The 23882-nt window shown below is 39.9% G+C and overlaps 1 protein-coding gene across 4 annotated transcripts in view; it reads right to left on the minus strand.

Moving 5' to 3' along the window:
• The window catches only part of RPRD1B (regulation of nuclear pre-mRNA domain containing 1B), a 107727-nt gene that overhangs the window by 78615 nt on the left and 5230 nt on the right, over window positions 1-23882 (minus strand). For all 4 annotated transcript variants that reach the window (XM_059898982.1, XM_059898985.1, XM_059898986.1 and 1 more), the window contains exons 2-5: window positions 22847-22976; window positions 15291-15424; window positions 6370-6482; window positions 4682-4808 (exon numbers count right to left, since the gene is read on the minus strand). In XM_059898982.1, coding sequence (XP_059754965.1) covers window positions 4682-4808; window positions 6370-6482; window positions 15291-15424; window positions 22847-22976 — 504 coding nt within the window. The remainder of the gene's footprint in view (window positions 1-4681; window positions 4809-6369; window positions 6483-15290; window positions 15425-22846; window positions 22977-23882) is intronic.

Here is a 23882-nt window from a genome sequence, read left to right on the forward strand (position 1 = left end):
CTTTAGCTTTGTCACTGCTTAGCTATTTTTTGTAATGGTTAATTCATTAAAATGTTTAAGTGCCTGTGGCAGAAAAAGGCAAGGAAAACACTAATTTTTGAGATTAAAATAAATAAATAAATAAAAACAATTCTTTTACACTCCAAGGAGTGTACAAAGGAAATAATTCATTCACACAAATAATTACAAACCAGAAAAAGAACCTGTAATAGTTTTATGAGCTATAGAAGAATACGCAGCCAAAACGTAACAGCGAGATGCTCACTTCGAAGAACTTACCTGTGGCTGTCCTCACATGCTCTGCCCTCCCAGCCACACAGACGACGGCTGTGGGCCTCTTCTGGCCAGCCCTTCACTTGCGCATGGGCATCCCACCCCCTCCTGCTTACTCCAAGACTCAAGTTTCTGGGTCTGTCCCCTGCGTTTCCCCATGCCTCATCAACTTCTCTCCCTCCGGAAGCATGCACCAGCACACACACACGTTGCTCTATCTTCTGACTGTGTGTCACTCTCTAGCTATTGCTCCACATCCCTGCTCCTCTTAAAGCAGAACTTCTCAAGAAAGCTGTCTATCCTCCTGGTACCCACCTCCTCCCCTACTGCTGTCACTAAACTCACTCCAATCAAATTTTATACTCCAAATCTTCCAATTAGCCTGACGAATATGTGGGCTCCTATTGTGTGTCCAACACTGTTCTAGGCTCTGAGCCAACAGGTAACACAAAGGACAAAAACTCTCTGCCCGCAAGTTTACAATCTCAGGGAGGAAGAGAAATAAGTAATACACTATATTTTAGTTATTTACCAGCTGAAGATAAGAACTCTACAGAAAAATAAGGCAAAGGAGGAAAAATGGGGCATTCAGAGGGAGAAAGGCAATTTTAAGTAAGGTAGCCAGGGACTTCCCTGGTGGTGCAGTGGTTAAGAATCCACCTGCCAATGCAGGGGACACGGGTTCGATCCCTGGTCCGGGACGATCCCACATGCCACGGAGCAACTAAGCCCGGGCACCGCAACTACTGAGCCTGAGCTCTAGAGCCTGCGAGCCACAACTACTGAGCCTGCACGCCACAACTACCGAAGCCCGTGCACTGCAACTACTGAGCCCACCCACTGCAACTACTGAAGCCCGTGTGCTCTAGGGCCCACGTGCCACAACTACTGAGCCCGCATGCTGCAACTACTGAAGCCCACGTGCCGAGAGCCTGAGTCCCGCAACAAGAGAAGCCACCGCAACGGAAGCCCGCACACCACAACGAAGAGTAGCCCCCGCTCGCTGCAACTAGAGAAAGCCTGTGCACAGCAACAAAGACCCAATGCAGTCAAAGGAAAAAAGAAAAAAAAAAAGGTAGCCAGGGTAGGCTTCACTGAGGTGATACAGAAACCAAGGGCTGGAGGTAGTGAGAGAACAAGTCACGTGACTATCCGGGGAAGATCATTCCAGGCAGAGGAAACAGCCAAGTACAAAGGCCTTTGGAGGGGAAAGTGCCTAGCAAGGAACCCATATGACTAGAGTGTTCTGAGCAGAGGGGGGACATGATCCAACTTCCATTTTAGCAGATCACTCTGGTTACTATGTTGACGACAGAAAGATGACTGGAGGACAAGCAGGCAGCAGGGAGAGCAGATGGGAGGCTACTGTGATAATTCAAGTGAAGGTGGTGGTGACTCGCACCAGGTGGCAGCAGCGAAGGTGGTAACAAGGTGTCAGATACAAGTTGTAGCCCAGATCAACAGGAATTATGAGGGGGTCATCTACTGAGATGGAAAAGACCGTGAGAGAAATTTTGGAGGGAAGATGAGAACTTTGCTTTTGGACAGGTCAAATCTGAAATGTCTTTCGAGCTATCCAAATAGTAACACTGAGCAGGAGGCTGGATACGTGGGTCTCAAGTTCAAGGGAGAGGTCAACACTAGAGATGTAAATTAGGGGATCATTAGCATAAAAATTATTATTTAAAGTCATCGAACAGAATGAGAGGAACTGTCCGTGAAACTAACTAGGAAAGAGGGCTAATTACTCAAAATTAAAAGGTGAAGGAGAAGGGAAGAAACCAGCAAAGGAGACTGAAAAGACACAATCAGAGAGAGGAGGAATGCTAGGAGAATATGCGGTCCCAGCTTCCTTCTGCTGCTCTAACAGATCACCACAAACCTGGTGGCTTAAAACAACATAAATGGATTGTCTTAATATTCATTATCATGGCCCCTTCCTCCATCTTCAAAATGCATCTCTCAAACTTCTGCTTCCACAGTCACATCTCCTCTGACTCTTGCCCTCCTACCTCCCTTTTATAAGGACCAGGCCCACTTGACTAACCCAGGATAATCTCCCCACCTCAAGATCCTTAACTCAATCACATCCACAAAGTCCCTTTTCCTATATAAGATAATATATTCACAGGTTCTGAGAATTAGGACATGCACATTTTGGCAGATCATTATTCTGTCTACCACACCAAGTGAGAAAGTATTTTCAGGAAGAAGAAATGATCAACTGGGCCAATGTTACTGAGATCAAGTTAAGATTGGGCAAAATATTCACCACTGAATTTTAGCAATATGGAAGTCATCAGCAACACTAATAAGAGCAGAATCAGTGAAGTGGAACCAAAAGAGAACGGGGCAGGCGGGTGGGGGGGCGGGGCACGGATGGAGACAGATGAGCATTGGCGATCTGTATTAGAATGTTTTGCTATAAAGAACAGAGAAATGAGATGGTAGCTGGAGGAAGATATGGGTCAAGAAAAAAATTTTTCCCAAATGGGAAAAAGAATACATGTTTTTATGCTATGGAGAATGATCCAGTAAAGGGGAAAAAAAAACTGGAGATGCAGGTGAACAGGGGAGAATCGTTGGAGCAGTGTTCTTGAGTAGGTGAGAAGGAATAGGTCTAACAGGCAGAGGGGCTGCTTTAGAAAACAGCATGCTCATCCACAGAAGTAGGAAGAAAAGTCAGCCAGTGTTTATTTGTTCTGCCCAGACACATTCAGTTGTGAATGGTGACCGCCAGGAGCTGGGGGTGGGGAAAATGAGTTGTTATTTAATGGTATAGAGCTTCAGTTCTGCAAGATGAAGAGAGTTCTTGAAATTGGTTGCACAACGTGAATGTACTTAACACTTCTGAGTGGCACACTTAAGAATGGTTAAGATGGTAAATTTTGTTAGGTGTATTTCACCATAATTAAAAATCAAAATAAATAAATAATTTTAAAAAGCCATATAAATCCTTTAAGTCAGTGAAAACAAATGAAATTATATACACTGCTAGTTTTATATTAATTTGCTTCCAATTTTGCAGATTGCGATTCTGACAGTAAGAATAAATGATGTGGTCCTTATAACAACAACAAAGTTGGATTTAACCAGGAGAAAAGTTGGGGTTTTGCCACGAGACTAGAGTGAAGGGAAAAAAGAGCAAAAGGGGCTGAGGGTGTATGTGGGAGAGTGATTATAAAGACTGTAAGTGTAATGACTCCAAGCTGAGTAATGAAGAAAATGAGGCCATAAGGGGAATAAAGGCTGGGAAAAGGTGGAAGGATCGACAGACTGTGGGATCAACAGGCTGTTAAATCCAGTGGGTTTAATTGCTGGGGTGAGGGATGGTGGCAGTAGAGAGAGTGAGCCCAAGAGGCCTCCGTGTTGTCTTCTCCAACTAAGCACACTCCTGCCTGAAGGTCTTCCCGGGTACCGCTCCCTCCACCTGGGGGGCACTGCCTTCCCTTAGGTCTCCTCACAGCTTGCTTCTTCATCGGGGGGCCTCTGATCAAAGCCCACCTCATCAGGAAGACCTCCCTGGGCACTTTTAGAACAGCGTCTCCACCCCCACACCTCTGCTTTCCTTTCCTTTGGGGCACTTAACCTGTGACGGGATGTGGGTGCGGCCCCTAGAGCAGATGCCACACGGGGTGCCTCAAACGTCTGTTCAGTGAAGGAAGTATTTCATGAGTAACCTTGATTTCCTTTAAATGGATATGGAGGAAGTGAGTGAAGCAGCCAAGGTAAGGGACTGGAAGGAGAAAATGGTGGCCCTCGGACGAGAATGGAACAATAGGTCCGAGCTTTTGTAACGGAAAGAACACAGGCTCTGCAGCCTAGGCTGGAAGAAGCACCTGGCGCAGAGCATACTCTACATGAGTTGGCACTTCACTCCTTCCTCTCAACTGCCCACGCATAAAGCGGGAAGAATGCCAACTGCTCCTCCTGTTTAATTGGGGGTGATCATCAAGAGGGCAAAATGACATGACTAACAATACAAACCTGGAGTTCTTGGCACTGAAGGCACTATCATCTATGGGGTATGTCAGTGTACAATGCAGAAGTCACAGCACTGAATCACAATTTTTTTTTTTTGGAAAGGGTCATGAGTTTAATGCCTTCACCCAGTCTGCCCCCACACACATAATTTGCACTGTGGTTTCAAAAGACCTTACTTGTATTGAGTACCACAGGCTATGGCATGCTAGCATTTCTGCAGTAATTCCTAGAGTCACTATTCAAGCTCGGACTATTCCAGCAGCTTCTTTGTTCAGCATGTGAGTTATGTTTGCAAATCCCAAGATGACAGAGAACCCAACACCATGTGGAAGGTCTGTATTTGCAGACATAAGCATGTCCTGGGGTTTGATGCATTGGAGATATGTCTCCCTCCCCTCATCTTTCACCCAAACTACCTTCTCACCTGTTATTTTTTCCAAAAGAGAAACATCTTGCACTTCCTGGGGTAAAGAAGCAATTTTCTGTCGGACAGTAGCATCCCCTGATGCAGCATTTTCCAGGTCCTGCAAAGCTTTGATTAGTTCCTCAGTCTGTACAATGAAAACACAAACAACACTATCCATTAAGACATATGGGGATATGGGGTTTAAAGAAACTGAGCTGGAGTTAAAAGAGGTGGAGGCAAATTCTAAAAATGATCATCCCTGACATTTAAAAAAATCATTGTTCTTATCCCAGAGTATATGCTGAAGTCAATGATACAAATTCTAAGAGAATGTACATAATTTTTCTAAGTCCATGGTAGAACACAAATGAAATTCTACATAACTGTGAAAGAGAATTTTTTTAAAGAACATGTTTTTGGCAACTTAAGAAAATGGAGTCTGGTTCATACTGTTTAGTTTCAAAGGATGCATGATCGCTAGTACAGAATGGCCTCCAGTTTAGAATAAAAGTATACATGTCAAATGCTTAGCAATTTGTGTGTTGACTGATTAAATGAAATGACACTACCTACTTCAATTCTTTCTTGAATTTGCTCTACAAAATGAATATCACAAAGATGACATTTTTGATTTTGGCAGTCACTCCCAAAATTAAATGTGTCAAGCTCATTAGTTACAAACAAAGAGGGAAGGAAACCAAGAAGAGCAAACCAAGAATGCATCTTCTGTGTATGCCAGAAAGGGGTTTTTTTAATTGTCAGGAGACACACAACGCTGACAGGTTAGCTAGTCCATAATGACCCTAAGGCTACCATGTAGACGGTAGTCAGGTTATCCTGAAAGTTGGTAATTCAGGCTGTTCTCTTGAAAGTTTTTAAATGCAAAGATATATGGCCTAACACTGCTTTCATTTGACCCCTGGACTAATTCAACATTTTAACATAACACAAATCAGACATGCTTCCTATTTACACAAGCCTTAAACACACCCATGTGTAATAAAATAAAGCTGTTTTCGGCAAAATGAGAGGCAGTGCAACTCAGTGAAAAGAGCATGGGCTCTGAAGTCAGTCAGACTCAGATTCAGTTAAAACACTGGGCAAGTTACTTAATCTGTCTCCTTGAGCCTCACTTTCTTTGACTGTAAATGAATAAATACATAAACAAACAGCTAAAACCAACCACACAGAGTTCATGAACTAACTTACACAAAGGGTCAAACAATGCAGACACATAGCTAAAAACTCAATAAATGCTAGCTCCCTGTTTTAATATTTAAATAGGTTATAGTGTAGTAAATTTGCTACTGCTACACAGACTGTCCTTAAAAACTACTATGTTGTCTACTTATAAGAAACAACCATGCTATTGGAGACAAGCCATGGTAGAGGACTTTTGAATGCCTTTGTTAACATTATCTACCCCTTTACAAAAGTCTATTTTTTTAAAGAATAGTTTCAATTTCTAGGAGTGAAAAAACCCAAATCCAAGTACTCTTACAAATCCATCCCAGATTCAGGGCATGCAAAGGCAAAATCAAGCCTGCTGTCCGGCAAGCTTCACTAGGTGGATCTTGCACCCAGTGCCAAGAGCTGCCCGCTGGTGAGTCCATACTATTGGTCACTGGCGCCACCCTGTGGCCAGAACCTTCAACTAGAGGTCACTTCAAGCCACTCTGCCCTACTCTCTGGGGGTCAAGACATACCAAGAGGGGTCCTGCAGAAGGATCTTGGGGAGAGTAGCTTCCAGGGTAGTCGTCATCCTCCTCCTCTTGTATTTGCTGAAAAGTTCGCTTTAGAGATTTCTTCTCCTCTGTTGCTAGAGGAAAGAAAAAAGTGACAAATTTGCATCACCACAGCCTGTACAGGTAAGAGTCAAATGCTATGCACAATGGGTCGCAAGTAAGAAAGGGTAGAAGGGGTGTACATTTCCAGAGATGGCTTAATATTAACCTTTAAGCCACTTATTTTCAATTGGTGGTCATTCCCTACGTTACTGAAGAGTCAAAATGGCCTCAGTCTGTCATCTCAGATTGACTCACTGGAAAAATACTACTGAAAAAAAGCATCTAAAAGTGAAATTTACCAAACTAACACATTTTGTTAAAAACGTCATTATCTTAAAAAAAAAAAAAAAAAAAAAAAAAAAGGTAAGAAACCTCATCAGAAAATGTAATGTGTAATGAAGCAAGCTGTTGTGTGCAAGGGTTTGTAGGGAATATACCGTGTACAAAATGAGATACTTTACGCTTTCCAGGGTCATTTCAGAAAATAAGTAGTAGAGAGAGACCCATCAATAAAATTGTGTCAAAAGCTCTAAAAACAAACATCCTTTAAACTATCCCTTTAAGAACAAAACAAACCTAGTTTTACCTTAAAATTTAAAATAACCATTACTGAGCATTATGACATATTACTGAGAGAAATTACATAAGTCACCATTTTAAAATTAACCACTTCTGAGGCTAACAGGTTACATTTTTTTATCATCTGTACCACATGCTTTTAAATTGTTATGAAAGATGTGTTAATTCCAAAATCATTCCTTTTGCATTAAATTGGACAATACAAAATAAATGCCAAACAACTGAGAGACATAAATCTAAATGAGAAATTCAGGTTTGGAAAGTAAAGAAACCATTGGATGCCTAACATGTGCCAGGCACTGCAATAGCTTCTTTACATTTGATCCTTCCAACAATTCTAAGATGTACAATAGTATCTCCACTTTAGAGGTGAGAAAATGAAGACCCAGAGAGGCTAAACAACTCATGTAATGGTATGATTTCAAAATCTGTGCTCTTTCCACTGAATTCAACTTACTTAGCATCACACAATTTCCATCTCATCTGTCAAATGAGGGTCGCCATGCACCTGCCTCAGAACTCTGTGAGATATAAACAGAATCATGTACACTTCCTGCTTGATTCAACATTTTCTTCTGGAACCCAGGATGTAGTTCCTGTTCTCTACCTTACATATTAACTGACCAGGCTATGTTTGATGTGAAAGCCAAGTCAATATCGTGGATTTTATTTTTTCTTAATGTTTTTGTTTGTTCTACTAAAGAAGAGAAACAGCAGCATTTGCATTACCGGCAGTCCTGTCTTTGCACTATTCAATTATGCACAGATTTATTACTACAGTTTGGTTAAATGACACTATTCCCCCAACAACAGAGTTCAAATTTCAGTTACCACGGCATATTTACTCTGTGTAATTGCATAAACAACAAAACCTCGCTGCTAACTTTAGTCCACAAATCACTACATAAATAATAGAAGTGCATCATGATTACTGACTGCATCACTTCTCCCAAGGTCAGTAATTGGTTACTGCACCTCCGTTATTCAGTTCACACACAGACAACAAAGTGTTTAGTTGTGTTGTTAGTCTCCCAGTGACAAAATCCACGTGACATTTTATAAAAATAAATAATCAAAAACAGGGAACTGACTGACAAAGATGAAAGAGCAGCAAAGAAACTAAAACTAAAATGAACGCTGGAAATGAAGTTCACATGGAACACAAATGGGGCTGTAGAAGAAACAGCTGGCTGTGGGGATGCCGGCACTGCCATGCTCTTCTAGAGGCGCTGGATTCGCAGCCAGAGGAATTTGAAGGCCAACTCATCAACATAAATGAAGAATGTGGTTGTGATGAAAAGGATGACAATGTCCCAGAGGAAGTGATGCTGACAAAAAACTTCACTTTAAAGGAATTCTGAGATACTTCACAACACTGAAAGCACAAAGGATAAAATGTTGGAAGCTGATCCAAATTTAGGAAGAAGTATGACAAAGATGGAAAAGATGCAACAAGCTTTGTTCAAACCGCTCTTGATAAGTTTGTTACAGAGAAATAAACACTTTAACTCACAATGTTTCTAATTTATGTTACAGCATGCTAAATAAGTCTTAATTTTACTATATTTTTTGTTTTCCTATACAATTGTAATCAACAGTGAGTTTTTAATTCTTTGATAAAAAATTTTAAGTCACAGAATAATTGTAATTTTTCCCATTGATTATTAAGATCACTCTGTACGGTTTCAGCTTGAATGGTCATTTTTACAGTCCTGCACTCCTATGCAAAGCAAGGACGTCTGTATTTTTCAAACAGAAAATCTATAAGGATATAATCTGCATATGAAATATCTAACAGTACTTTGTACACAGTGGCTGCCTAATTAATGTGTAGTGTGTGGTATGACCCGTGTAAACATTTAGCCATTACAGCATCAAAGTGGCCATGTTTGATGAGTAGCCACTAGAGAATGTAAGCATAAGAGCAAAAAAAAAAATTTACAGTATTGTTCTGTTCACTTCCGAACACCTAGAAGAATGCTCAATAAATAATTGTTAAACACTAAAGAAGGTAGAAAAAAATATAAAATTTGAATCCTTCAGTTTTCCAACTCTCATACAGAAATTATTATGTATAAAAACCACACATCACTGAACATCTCAGGACACTCAGAATCACTGAATTTTGGCACTGGAAGGCCTTAGGCAGACCTATGTATTTGCTTTCCCCACTGCCCCCACCTCATTTTTTATGAGAATGTCAAGGCCCACCAGCTGTGGTGTGTCCAGAGCCAGAGAGCTCATTAGTCTAAGTCTGGGTCCTACAGCAAAAGTCTTCTGTCTCCTAATCTGGAGTTCTTTTTACCACTTCATGCTGCCACTCACTTCTAGCAATGCAAAACCGAAATCAAACTGATGACAATTTTAGGGCCATTTCAGTCCTTCGCCATCCTGATGGAAGAGGGTATAACAGGAGGTAACCTTTATCATCCTACTTTTCCAGTTCTCTCGTATCTCCACTAGAGGACCTACTGGAAATAAATTATTCATCATTTCCTCCACAGGGCTCCTCCTTTCCTGAGCTACCTATTACCATTATGAACACTGCCACTGGCCCCATCTTCCAGGTACAATGCCTTGGAGAACAGTGGAATCTTTCCCAAAGTCCCAACTTCTGGCAGATTCCATAATTGTGAGGAATTCTTCCTTACATCCTCTTTCTGCTCCTTCCCAAAGCCTCTTATCAGCCACCTGTCCTTTCGCATGCCTTGTCCAGACCGCTGTCCCAGCTGGGCTCTCTGCCTCTTCTAGTCACTCTTGCAACTTAGACTACACCATCTTCCTAGAGCTGAGCTCTCACCCCATCATGCCTCTACTCAAAACCCTGAAAAGGCCACCTAAGTTCAAAGTCTCCTTGGTGATGGTAACGGCAGAACCACCTTGAGCACTCCTTTCCGACTGTCATCCTCTCCCTCCAGCCCCCACAGCACCGGGGCCTCTCTTTGAAAGCGCTGGGCCCTTGCCACTTTGCATGGCAACTGGCAGGCACAGGCCTTACCTCTCCAATCCCAACAGCAAGTGTCTTATTCCTTTACATCGCTATAATACCCAGGAAAGTGTCAACACACCTGAGTCTGAAACTTCTTGAAGGCAGAGGAAGCATAGCGACTGCAAAGCCCTAGTGTTGTGCCAGAAATGACTATCCCTGCTTCGCTTTACACAAACCAGACTCTCCCCTGCTCATGTGTACAGAATTAGCAGCGAGAAGGCCCAGAATTCTCAATCGAGTCGGACAACCATTAAAATGACCCGGGAAATCTGCCAGTCCTGTTCCTGTGTCTGAACTTCAGATCAGGCACCTTCCGTTATCAATTCGGCTCTAACCACAAGTGTTACACTCACTCCTTTTTTCACTTCCTCAACCACTCTGTTTATAGGCAGGGCAAACACTACAGGGGCCGAAATCCTTCTGTCCTTATTGCACACCTTCTGTTCTATGCTTCACCACATCCCTGTGTCTTCACGGGGCCTTGTACTCAGCTAACCTTCAAGTAATCTGGTTACCTAAGGGTTTATGGTATGCCTCTTAGAGACCTGTGATAGAATTTCAGACACTATGGCAGACTGTGAAACTAATTTTTTTTTTTAAACATCTTTATTGAAGTATAATTGCCTTACAATGGTGTGTTAGTTTCTGCTTTATAACAAAGTGAATCAGTTATACATATACAATATGTTCCCATTTCTCTTCCCTCTTGCATCTCCCTCCCTCCCACCCTCCTGTGAAACTAATTTTAAGGCAAAAAGTTAGCCTGAAGGATCCCAAATCACATGACAAAATGCAGTCATCTACCCGTAAAGCTGGATCTTCTAAATAATCCACTTGAAATTTCTAGGATTGAAAAAGAAAAAAAGGAAACCCCCCCCCCCAGATTTTATATTACTTTTTTTAAATAACATCTTTATTGGAGTATAATTGCTTTACAATGGTGTGTTAGTTTCTGCTTTATAACAAAGTGAATCAGCTATACATATACATGTATCTCCATATCTCCTCCCTCTTGCGTCTCCCTCCCTCCCACCCTCCCTATCCCACCCCTCTAGGTGGTCACAAAGCACCGAGCTGATATCCCTGTGCTGTGCAGCTGCTTCCCATGAGCTATCTATTTTACATTTGGTAGTGTATATATATCCATGCCACTCTCTCACTTCGTCCTAGCTTACCCTCCCCCTTCCCTGTGTCCTCAAGTCCATTCTCTATGTCTGCGTCTTTATTCCTGTCCTGCCCCTAGGTTCTTCAGAACCTTTTTTTTTTTAAGATTCCATACATATGTGTTAGCATACAGTATTTGTTTTTCTCCTTCTGACTTACTTCACTCTGTGTGACAGCCTCTAGGTCCATCCACCTCACTACAAATAACTCAGTTTCGTTTCTTTTTATGGCTGAGTAATATTCCATTGTATATATGTGCCACATCTTCTTTATCCATTCATCTGTCGATGGACACTTAGGTGCTTCCATGTCCTGGCTATTGTCAACAGAGCTGCAAGGAATACTGTGGTACATGACTCTTTTTGAATTATGGTTTTCTCAGGGTATATGCCCAGTAGTGGGATTGCTGGGTCGTATGGTAGTTCTATTTTAAGTTTTTTAAGGAACCTCCATACTGTTCTCCATAGTGGCTGTATCAATTTACATTCCCACCAACAGTGCAAGAGGGTTCCCTATTCTCCACACCCTCTCCAGCATCTACTGTTTGTAGATTTTTTGATGATGGCCATTCTGACTGGTGTGAAGTGATACCTCATTACAGTTTTGATTTACATTTCTCTAATGATTAGTGATGTTGAGCATCTTTTCATGTGTTTGTTGGCAATCTGTATATCTTCTTTGGAGAAATGTCTGTTTAGGTCTTCTGCCCATTTTTGGATTGGGTTGTTTGTTTTTTTGATATTGAGCTGCATGAGCTGCTTGTAAATTTTGGAGATTAATCCTTTATCAGTTGCTTCATTTGCAAATATTTTCTCCCATTCTGAGGGTTGTCTTTTCGTCTCGTTTATGTTTTCCTTTGCTGTGCAAAAAGCTTTTAAGTTTCATTAGGTCCCATTTGTTTACTTTTGTTTTTATTTCCACTTCTATATTACTTTTATAATGAAAAAAGAATCAGGAAATACTGTTTCCAACAGCTCCCTCATTCTTTGTCCCCTCCCTGCAAAATAAGGGAGTTTTTTTAAAAAAGTACATTTACCTTTACTTGTAGAGAGAAAAAGATGTGCAATAAAGGGCTGACACTTGAGGCACAGTTCTGAAAGCACTCTACCCATATCATCTCACTGAAATGAATGGCCAGGTCCAGACCTGAACCTGGGAAGCTGGGCCTAGAGCTTGTGCTCTTAACCACCATGCTCTCCAGCCTTGCACAAAATCTGGGGGGCTGAACATACTAACATGACTCCTCCTACTTTTGCTATTGGTTTGTATTTAGAAATTCAGAATATTAGATATTAGAACTGGGAGGGGGTACCAAATAGAAGTCATATGATCACATTAATAACATCTTACCTTCACTATCTCAAGTAATCCTCACACAACCCTATGAGGTATTATTACTATTAATAGCCATACTGTACAGTGAGAACCTGAGGCTCAGAGAGGTCAAATGCCATGCCCAAGGTCACACAGCTTGGAAGTGACAGAGCTGGGATTCATACTATGGAAGTCTGATTTCAAACCCTTGCTCTGAATAGCTAAACTAACTATATACTAAGGTCCAGGAAAGTTGTGTGACCTACTCATGAAATCATACCCTCATTCAAGTCTACTGAATCCCTGCGCTTTCAGGGAAAAATTATGGTGTGAAGAACATAGGCTTTTAAGTTATACAGACCTGGGTTTGAATTCTCTACTTATCTATTATATCTACTTGGACAAAATTACTGTACCCTTGCGAGTCTTAATATCTTCAACTGAAATATGAAAATAATACCTAGTACATAGAGTAGTTGTAAGGATCTAAAATAAGTTAACATGAAAAGCAGCCAGCAGAAGGGCTGGTGCTGAATAGGTGCTCAATAAATGCTATTTCCTTTGTATCTACCTTTCCTTTCTAAAGCCTACAACTATAGGATACCGTGTGATTTACGTGGGACTGAAGTAAGTAATGAAGTTCCACTCAGTCAAGCAACAGCATGAGTATTCCCAAGAATACAGAGACAACTTTAGAATCACTGGGTCTTATACCTGGGATTGAAAAAAGGAAGAAAAAAACCCCACAGATTTTATATTACAGGTACACAAACTCAAGAAAACTCCAGTTCTAAAACAAAATTCCTAAGCTCACACATTCTCCAACATTAGAAATGTCAGTTCCACAGGAAAATTTTTATTCCAAAAGTAAACTCTGTAAAGTTGTCTGAAGACAAAGAATTAGCCTTGAATTAAGGTTGAAATATAAAAGGACTATTTAAATTTGGAAATAAGCTTCTGGAAAACTCATAAATATTTTGAAAGGATTGTGTAAAATATTCTGATAACTCAGGTCCAAAGAAGACAGTGAGAAGACAAAGTGAGTTAGCTGAGACAAACACATTGGAACCTTCTGATATGTGTTTTCATCTTTACAAACTAGAGAAAGAGAAATGATCTTTAGAACAGCATTACCCTCTACATTAAAGGAATACTGCCTCTATTGCTGTTAATGTCTAGACACTCAAAAAAAAAAATCAGAAACCCAGTGGAGCTATTTTCAAATCTGCCACTGCCACAGATTCCCCAATTTGTCTGACTGCTTCCTGAGTGCAAAACTATTTCTCACTCCTCTCTTGCTCTTTCCTATACTGTCTAGCATAGTTGTTTACTCAAAGCACATGTTTGGCAAATGCTTGTTTAACTGAAATTCAACACTTAGCTTCAAACATCATCTTTCAGAGCTCTCCTACTTGCCCAAAGGTGTTTTTAAAAAATCAGCACTGTTTACCAATGGACTTCAAGTCAGAGGAGAGAAAAGAATGCTGGATAATTCCCCAACACTGTGTAGAATACTTCCAAAGGATACAACACAAACACTGCCAGAATCCAATCCAATCCCAAAATTGTTTTCTATCAATTCCAAGTAAAACAACAATGACCTGCAGACTGAAAGCACTTATGTCATTCTTAGAAAGCCTCTAACCTCCAGTTTCACAGGAAAGTTACTCCACCTTAAAACGCATATAAACTCAGACCTGGAAGAGACTGTGAAAGGTATACAATAAAAAGAGTTGCTGAATGAATGATATTATCACATATGCTAATTGTGGTTAAGTTCTATTGCAGAGGCATGTACAAAGTCCCAGAGGAAGATGGAGGGAATTGGTTACATGTGCCCAGACAAGCTAGCAAATATGTCAGAATGTGAGCAGCATTCTTAAAGAATAAGTTCACCACACAAAAGGGGCATAAGGACATTTTGGGCAGAGGTAACAGCAGATGCAAAGGAAGGGGTACCAACAGAGCATCCAGAGGGGAAATTGCTAGGTATGGCCAAAGAATATGGTATATGTGAGAAAATGGGAGAAGAATCTGGAAAAGTAGACTAGTTCACATTATAAAGGGTCCTAAATACAATGTTAGTATTTGGACTTAATCCTCCAGGCAATGAGCATGTGTACAGTTAGATCAGATCTGCAGCTTAGAAACATGTCATGCCAGCTAGAATTAAGCCACAACTAACTGGAAGCCAAAGAACCAAATAATGTTTGATCTTACTCCTCTTTAAAAGAAAAAATAACATAGCTTTTAAGAAGGACTTGGTAAAATTCACACACATACATGAACACACTATCTCAGGATATTCTGGGTTCAATAAGGACCAAAACCAATTTTAGACAGCAGCTGACAACCATCAAAAGTATGTCCCCAAACCACATCAATATTTAATGAAACCAAGTTCCAAAAGGGCTGAAGGACTTATCCAAGATCCTATAGTAGTTAGCGGCAAGGCTCAGACAAAATCTTAGCCCAGGGTACTTCCTAGTTCGCCATAACTCTGAACAATTTTGTTGTTCCTTTCCCTTGTGCAAGGAAAGTCTCTGAAAGGGATAAGCGTGCCAAGGAGAATACAGATCAAAAGGTAGGATATGAGATGATGAATAGCATGAATACTAGAACCAGGCTTACACACTGCAAGCACTATATAAATTCTCACCATCGTTTATGATCATCTCTCTCTGAAGAATCATATAATCGCTGGTGGTTCACAGCAACCCCCACTGCAGCTTTTCATATGTGATTCGAAAGTAGGCAAAGACCAAGAGCTGTAAACATGTGGTGATGTTTCTACCTTTGGGGGGAGGGCTCTTGGAGTCCTCCATAGACAGCTTCAGCTGCTGTATGAACTCGCCGCCATACACACTTCTTTCTTGCCAGATGTTCAGCAATCTTTCTAAAGGTTTTTTACAGCCTTCATCTGCCTCTCTGCCCAGAAAAGACGAAAAGATATATATAAGCTTAAGATTTTTTGCTTTTAATTAGGACAGATTTACTTTAAAAAAAAAAACAAAAAACCAACAACTGACTAAATGATTTACATATTTAAAAACAGAAGGAAGAGTAAGGTACATACTGTAGTTAATGGATATTCAAAACTTGACCAGAAACTACATTCTTCCTGTGGTGTGCAGGGAAGACAGAGGGATTATGTTACAGAATTAATCTGTCTCTTTTATCCTCTTTGAAAGATGGGGCAAATAGGGCAAAAAGCCAAAGGCTGATTTTTACTGACAGAGAATTATCAAAAATCAATCATATCAATTGTGACAGCTTGCTTTTTACAAGGCATTAACTGAAATCTAGTGCCAGATATACTGCTGGAAATTAAAGCAGGCCAAAATTTTTAAGGACAGGAAAAAAATGATTAAAACCAAATGTTTAAAGTAGGGAAGAAATTCATAATAACTCATCAGTGCTAACACACCAACACCTCTAATATGTATAAATACAATCGTACACACATATATGTCAAGACTGATCTCAACTTTAAACTCACTACTTCATAATTATTTTAATTCCAGTCTAGGTCTGTATTCCAGATTCACACAAAGGTGTCTAGCAGATAATCTCAGAACACACCGAGCATAATACAGTCCTTTGTAATTTATATCTGAATGAAAGAAGCTAGTTATTTTCCCGACATACTACTCTCTTAAAACATATCACTCTCTTATTTTTCAGTGAGATGACCATAACTCGCACTCAGGGTGAAACAGTTGTTTACCATAAAGTGTCAGACGGCAAGTGGAAGCATGGGGGAAGACTTTCCGAAAGGAAAACAAATTCCCTCACCATGTACTGTGTTACTATGAATTGTTCTGTTCTGTGAGGCTGTGCGGATGTCAATGACCTTACACTGAGGAACTATAAACAAGAAGGGTTACCCTGACATCTTAGTATCTAAGTCAGTATCTTTAGTGGGAACCTCAAGAAGAAACCATATAAAATTCAACTCAGATGGGAATTTCACTCACCCCCAGCCCTAACAGCACTTTTCTAAAACTTATGTTAACACTCAAGATGAGCTGAGTTTCCGGCCTAATCTGGTCAGATTGTACTTATGAATTATTAGTGGCAAATTTCACTAAATTGGGGGTTAAAGTACTAACTAAATCAGGATACATACAAATTAATTATTCTATTGGTAAAGCTGTTGTTTTTTTTTTTAAGTCAGAGGTCAGGGTGAGGGGGAAAAGGGGGAAAAAACTTCCACTGATATTTATAAAACTTAAAGATATGACCTTGATATTTATAATAAAAACATCTCTACTCCATCTTCAAAATATATCTAGAAACAAATTACTTCTCACCTCTTTCTCTGCTCTCACCCTGATCCAAGCCACTATCATCTCTTGTCTGATTACTGCAACAGCCTCATTACTAGTCTCCCTGCTTCCACCCTGTCCTCCAACCATCTATTCTCAAGTTTTAAAAATCCAATCCTAACTGTTGTGTTAAGGTAGAGCATGTCGCTCCTTTGCTCAAAACTTCCAATGGTTCTTCCTGGTCTCCCTCAGAATAAAAGTGAAAGTCCTAATGAAGCCTACAAAGCCTTTCTCAGCCCAGCCCATTATTTCTCTGACCTCACCTATCCTCACTCTCCCCTCCCTCCTCAACAGCTCCCTGGCCCTCCTGCCATAAAGTGTAGGACCTCTGCACTTAGCTTGGAACCAAGGCTCAGGCCAGGCAAGGATCCTTTGCTCTCCTCCTTCAGGTGCGTACATTCACACAGCACCTTTTCAGTGAATCCTTTCCTAATCTCCCTACTTAAAATTACACTCCCTACTCCTACTTAATTTTTCTCCACACAATTTATCTTCTGGTGTGCTATATATACGGTTTCCCTGTTGTTTATACTCTCTTTCCATTTGAATGTGATTTCCACAAGGGCAGGGATTTGTCTTTTTCCCCCACTGCTATATGCCCTAGAACAAGCACAATAAATACTTAATTGCAATGTTTTTTTTGAAAAATGTTAGAAAGGTTTCAGTAGGCCATACAATTAGTTAACTTTCAATGACCATTTTACCACATCAAGGTCATTCATGTCAGACATCAATTAAGCATTCATCTGCGCATTAAGGTTTATGAAATACTGTGCTTGAAATACAAAGAACAAGGCGTAGGTCCTGACCTCTAGGTTCTTGACCCAGCAGCCCCTCACCTCTCCACACCCTACCTGAGGCTTCATGTTCTAGCAACACTCAACAGTAAGTATTTTCTACTCAGCACTTGCTGCCACTGGTACGTGTGCCTATGCTCATGCCTTCTCCTCTCGCTTGAATGGAATCCCCAAAACAGAACAAGGTGAAGAGCAAAAGGTTCTGAGTAATTCTGGTGGCTGAAGTACTATATGGGGGGGTGTGGAAACAGCAGAAGAATCTGGAGGGATACAGTGGAATTAGATTATAGAGGACCCTAAATGCCATACTAAACATGTGGCCTTTATCCTGAAGGCAATGGGAAGTCCCTAATGTGATCAAATGCAGGCTTTAGAAAAATAAAGTCATTGTAACTACTGTAACAAAATCACAGCTAATCAGAACTTAACTGGTTGGTACTTTTAACATAAAATCTGTTCTCTGCAAATTCTCTTAAAAGAGAAACCGATCATGAAAACAAATTCTTATCAAGGATTTAGTTAAAAGGGTTGGGAGGGGCACAACACCCATCCAACCACCATCCACCATTCCCGGGGCTATTTGGGGCTTGATTAAGACTGATAGTGAGTACAGTTGCAGTCACACTACTATATAGCGGATACTGATGCTCAAACCTGTTGTAACCAAAAGATTTTCAAAAGGCTTTCACCACTGAAGGCTACAGCCAAAAGGGTGCTCGACTTTAATTAGTGAACATAATTAACCATGATAGGCTAATTCTTTGAGCACTACAGTAAATCAAAGTTTTGCCAGCTAAGGTCTAAAGATATAGACACAACAGTCAAGAAATCTTTTTACTGATGAGGTTTTGCCCTAAGTAGCTCCAATGAAGTGGAAGTCACTTTAGCACCTGAAATTGGATACAACCAAAGCAAAAAAGTCATTTTATGACAGAAGGAGCTATCTTTTCAAGTTGTACTAACTCCATTCTAATTTGAGAAATCTTTAAGTGAAAAAACACAAAAAATCTTTGCCACTTATCAATGAATAAACTGAAAGATGATAAATAAGTACATATGTAACTTATTTTGCACAACACAACTTAGTATCTTAATTCTAAATATTTATAAATTCAACCACTGAAAATTTGATCTAAAAAGTGAAAAGTATGTGTTATACACACGTAGGACTACTGCTTGAAGTGTCAGCTGGATACCAGAGGGCTTGCCAAGCCAGCGTGGGGGCCTTTTCTTCCTCTGCAGCTCAAATGGCACTGCCTTGGTACACCCACTATAATTTGTGTACTTCTCTCTTATCCCATGCACAGTAGGACTATAGCAGGCCTACTCAGGGCATAAATTATTTCTAAGTATCCTCAGCACTTCCAACAGCGCCTCATGTAAAGGTAAAGCAGAAACAGTCCTTTGCAATTGTATAGAAAAGAGTTAACACAGCAGGCCTGAGACTGCTGCCCTTAGAAAGGCCTGCTCACGAGGTTGGCCCTTGACTGGCATCTCGGAACCTGGATTTCAGAAGTGTTCCCATCATTTCCTAACTGATAAGGGTGGTTTACTGTGCTTAAACTGTTTATACAAACAGTATGGTTTATGCTGAACACCTGCTTTCCTTCTGGGAGCCTAGAATTTTGGCAGAGTGCCTGTGACCAACCCTAACAAAATCCCTAGGTACTACATCTCTAACGGGCTTCTCAGGTAGAAAACACTTCACATGTATTGCCACAGTTCAAAGGGGGAGGAATTAAGTATGTCTTGTGTGACTCCACTATGAAAGGACTCTTGGAAGCTTATGCCTTGTCTCCTCTGGACTTCATCCCTTGCACCTTTTCCCTTTGCTAATTTTGCTTTATATCCTTTCACTGTAATAAATCATAGCCAGGAACACAATTATACCCAAGTCCTGTGAGTCCTCCTAGCAAGTCACCAAACCTGGAAGTGGTCTTGGGGACCCATGACTGTTATAACAGGAAATAAATATGTATATGGTGATAATTCCAAATTGATGTCTCCAGAAATCAATTTCCTACTGAGCTTCAAGACTGTTTCATCCATCCGCCTATATGGCATCACCCTTTGGAATATCTATTAGCCATCTCAAACTTAACATGGCCAAAACAAAACTCTTGGTTTCCTCTACCATATCTTTACCTCAATCTCCACCTCGGTAAACAGCACCATCAGCCATCCACATACTCATGTCAAAAACCTAGAAATAATCTTTGATTTCTCTTTTCCCTCACTACCAAGCTCCCACTAATCCTATCAGTTTTACATGGGGGGGGGGCACAAATCTACCCATAAAGTAAACATTCAACAAGTGGAAGCTATTATCTCCTCAATGCTCCTGAGACCTAGCCAATGTCATCTCTAGCCTACACTAGAGCAACACCCTCGACCTCAGGTCCCTGCCTCTCCCTTGGCCTTTATAATCTATTCTCCACCCCAAGCTGGAGGGATCTTTGAACAAGGCATTTGGAATATATCACTCCCCTGCTTAAAACTCCTGACATCCTATCGGAACAAAATCCTAACTCTCTCCCAAGGCTTACAAGGCATATGTGACTATCACCTGCCTGCCTCTCTGATCTCACCTGGATGCGACTTTCCCTCTGTTCCTTGTGTTCTAACCACAATGGCCTTCATTCTGATCCTCTTAACATGCCAAGATTATTTGTACCTTAGGTTCTTTTTAATAGCTGTTCCTATTTCGCATGATTACCTCAAATGTCACTTCCTTAGAGAGGCCTTCCTTCACCACACTAGAAGAGATCCCACTCAAGAACGTCATTCTATTTTATTATGTCCATATTATCACTCTCTGAAAGTATCTTATTCATTTTGTCCTTGCCTGCCTTGTTCACTGCTTGCCCCCCTAGTATGTGGATCAGTACTTTGCACAAAGAAGGCACTTAAATACATCTTGAAGGAAAGATTAAGTGCACAACTATCTCCAAACTGAGAAGAAAACGAGAAGGCATTTGTGTGGAAAATAAGTTTAAAGTCTGGTTACTTAAACTGCTATTCAAATTAAATCTACCCTATGAGCTTGGCAGCTTTCTCTGACTTGAGAGGTTTGTTGTTTCTTTCCTAGGGGGTAGGGGGTTTGAGGGAGGAGGTAGGAAATTATCATAAAGAGATTCCTAATCAATTTTAGTCAATATTAATGGGTCCACTATCTTTGTTCATCAATCGGCCACAGAAAAACTGTACAGAGAGCACTTCTTACTGTTGATAAGGTGCATCAGGACTGAAGTGGTGTGGCTGGACTTCCTATTCTAATAATGGGGGTGGGGGTGGGGGTGGGGAGGGAGCTTAGAGACATGGGGATCTTGAATATAATACCTGAACGGGACCTTAAAAGAACTAGAAGAATGCAAAAAAGAAAGGTAACAGAGCTATCTTTTTTTATTTAAAAGGATCAGGTCTATTTTCCCCATAATGCCACAGAATTTGCCAAGACATTCTTACAGTGCCTCCTAGATAGGTTTTAAGATGATACCAAGTAGAAAAATTTTTAATCCTGGTATTGCTCATCCCCCCTCTCCCACCCGCTTTTCTACTTACACTTTTCTGATTTGGGAGCAGCTTATGATTACTGTTCAATTTTTAAGGAAAAATGTTATGTTTACTATCCCTATAGGAAATTTCTTTAGTCAATTTCTTATACCCTAAATTTATTAACTTATTCAACAACTACTTACTGAATCCCTACTCTGTGCCAGGGCAGACCACAGTGTTGCTCAGCTCCTGGGACACCATTCACATCAAGACTATCTAAATGGTGTTCTCGAAGGTACAAAACCCAGTAGCTCTGTGCCAGATACTCTATTAGGTGTCTGGAATACAGGAAAGAACAAAAAAGAAACAGTCCTTCTCTTCACATAGTTTATAATATAGTACACTCCCATGAATGGGCAAAGACTGTGGATTGAGCACTGTTGTTTTACTTTATCCTCACAACTCGAATGAGACAGGTGGTGACATTCCCTTTTAACTAACCTGCAAACGTGGGCTCAAAAAGCTACATAACACATCCAAGGCCACTCAGTGTTGGAGGCAGAGCTACAGCCAACGTCTAAGAAACTGAACTGAATCTCCTCAAAACAAGAAAATGCCTGTCTCCAATTTCAGAGGGCTACTCGAGTAGTCCGTTCTAAGCTTATTCTCTGTTATGACGACTCAATATTTTTTCAAGTTCCCAAACATTCTGCTTTTTCAGTATCCATGTTCAAAAAAAAAAAAAGCCAGTTGACTAACAAAAATCTTTTATCCATCTCTACAAAGCTAGATGTCATTTCTTAAAAATCCTTTGGAGTTCTCATTTCACTCCTTCAAACTTTCCAAATCTTTCACGGAATGCCAGACTTACTTTCACACTTAAGGTCTTTCACTTACACTCTAGGCCTTAGAACAATTTTCATTTAACCCACTAGTCTCCTTCTCACCCTTCCCAGTTTCCTTTGGCAAAGATGTTTTGTTTGATTTGCTTACTTATTAATATTCTAGTGAAAAAATAGTTTTTCTTTGCTCCTCCTAGACAACCAACTTATATCTACAAAAAACAGTTTGTTTTTAAATAAATAAAAGTGATTTGTAAAACTTTTAATTAAATGTATAGTTTCCGTGATATCAGCTATAAGTATGCTCTACCCACCCCCGTCCTCTGTCACAAAACACAATAGTGGCACACACTTAATATGACAGAGCCAGAGCAAATATCTACTTTCCACACTAATAATTACTATCTTTGCAGGTACAGTAATGACTACTATTTTTAGTAAGTTAGACATGTAGACATCCAGAAGTAAGTAAAAACAAAGGCACAGCAACTAATTTCTTGCTTAAGGTTTTGTTACTGGAAAGTTCCCTTGTACTATTTAGCTTTGTTTTTTAACCATAAGCTAATAAGACAACTCAGCCAAACCAAGGAAAGTACCATATTCAAGAAGTGAATTCAATAGTGAATACATCTAGGAGAAAAGATGTGCTTCAAGTGCTAGACTGAGTCCCTTCAATGCATCAAAATATTTACTTGTCTGAGATAGTTTCTCAAGGAGTCAGGCAAAATATAAAACCACAATTTGGCCTCTGCAACTCTCTATAAAGTACCTCTCTTTAAAGTATGAAGCTGTCAAATTACAAAGGCTATCACACACAAAAAACAAAGAACAAAAAGGAAAAGGTAATGCATTCAAAAACAAAACAGAACAAAAAACCAGAAAACATACCTGGCAACGTGAGAAAAAGCATCCACAAGGACAGATTCAAATTCTCTAGTGAATTCAGGTCCTTTCCTTTTACTGTTTTGAATGACATCATTGGCTAAGTACAGAAAAGTAAGCTTTCTATTTGATTTGGCTGGAAAAAAAGAAAAGAAGATAATTTAGCTTACACCAAGGAAATTCTCAATTCACAATTCTTTTGCCCTAAGCTACTCCTAAAGAACACGAAGACAAGCATTACCTACTTGAGGTCAAGACTGCTATGTTTGAAAAAACAATTTAAGGGACTCCTGGAGTTGTCTAGTGAAACAGGATTGAGAATACAATTTTGAAAAAAATAAAAAACAAGAATACGCCATCTTAATTGATTGTGGTGATAGCTGCATAACTGCGAACATACCAAAAACCATTGAATTGTATATTCTAAAAGAGTGACTTGTGTGGAATGTGAATTATAGTTCAATATAATTGTTTTTAAAAAAAAAGAGAATACGCCATCTTAACTTCTGTGTTATTTTAGTCAGGGTAATTAATTGGCAGTAAAAATTAAGATAATCCAAAGAAAATTCCTAAACCTTTAAGCAGTCAATATTCTCCCGTGAATTCCTAAAGGATAAGCTGTCAATACATCTCCAGAAGACATGTTAAAACCAAGGTTTTCATTTATTATATTGCAAAGATGAGCATTTCTTACTCACTGTTAATTATCAAATACCACAGAATGAAAGACTGAGTTAAGTCTCAATTTTAAAAGATACTTGTAATTTATGCTCCTAGACCAAGAATTTCTCTTTGAACATTCCAATAACCATAATCAGTCAATGATATCAACTCTACAATCCAGAGGAATCTCTAGATGCACCAATGGATATTTATCTCAAAATACAAATATACATTAATGTTACATGATCACTGAAAATTTACACATGTCTGAAATCTGGATATGCAAAATTATGGCTCCCACAAAAAATATAATTCTTCTCTCTTATACCTACTAAATGTAGTATTTCCTATTACTCTATATGGTAGCATGCATTAAACC

Source organism: Balaenoptera ricei, chromosome 15 (assembly GCF_028023285.1).
Source record: "Balaenoptera ricei isolate mBalRic1 chromosome 15, mBalRic1.hap2, whole genome shotgun sequence".
NCBI lineage: Eukaryota > Metazoa > Chordata > Mammalia > Artiodactyla > Balaenopteridae > Balaenoptera > Balaenoptera ricei.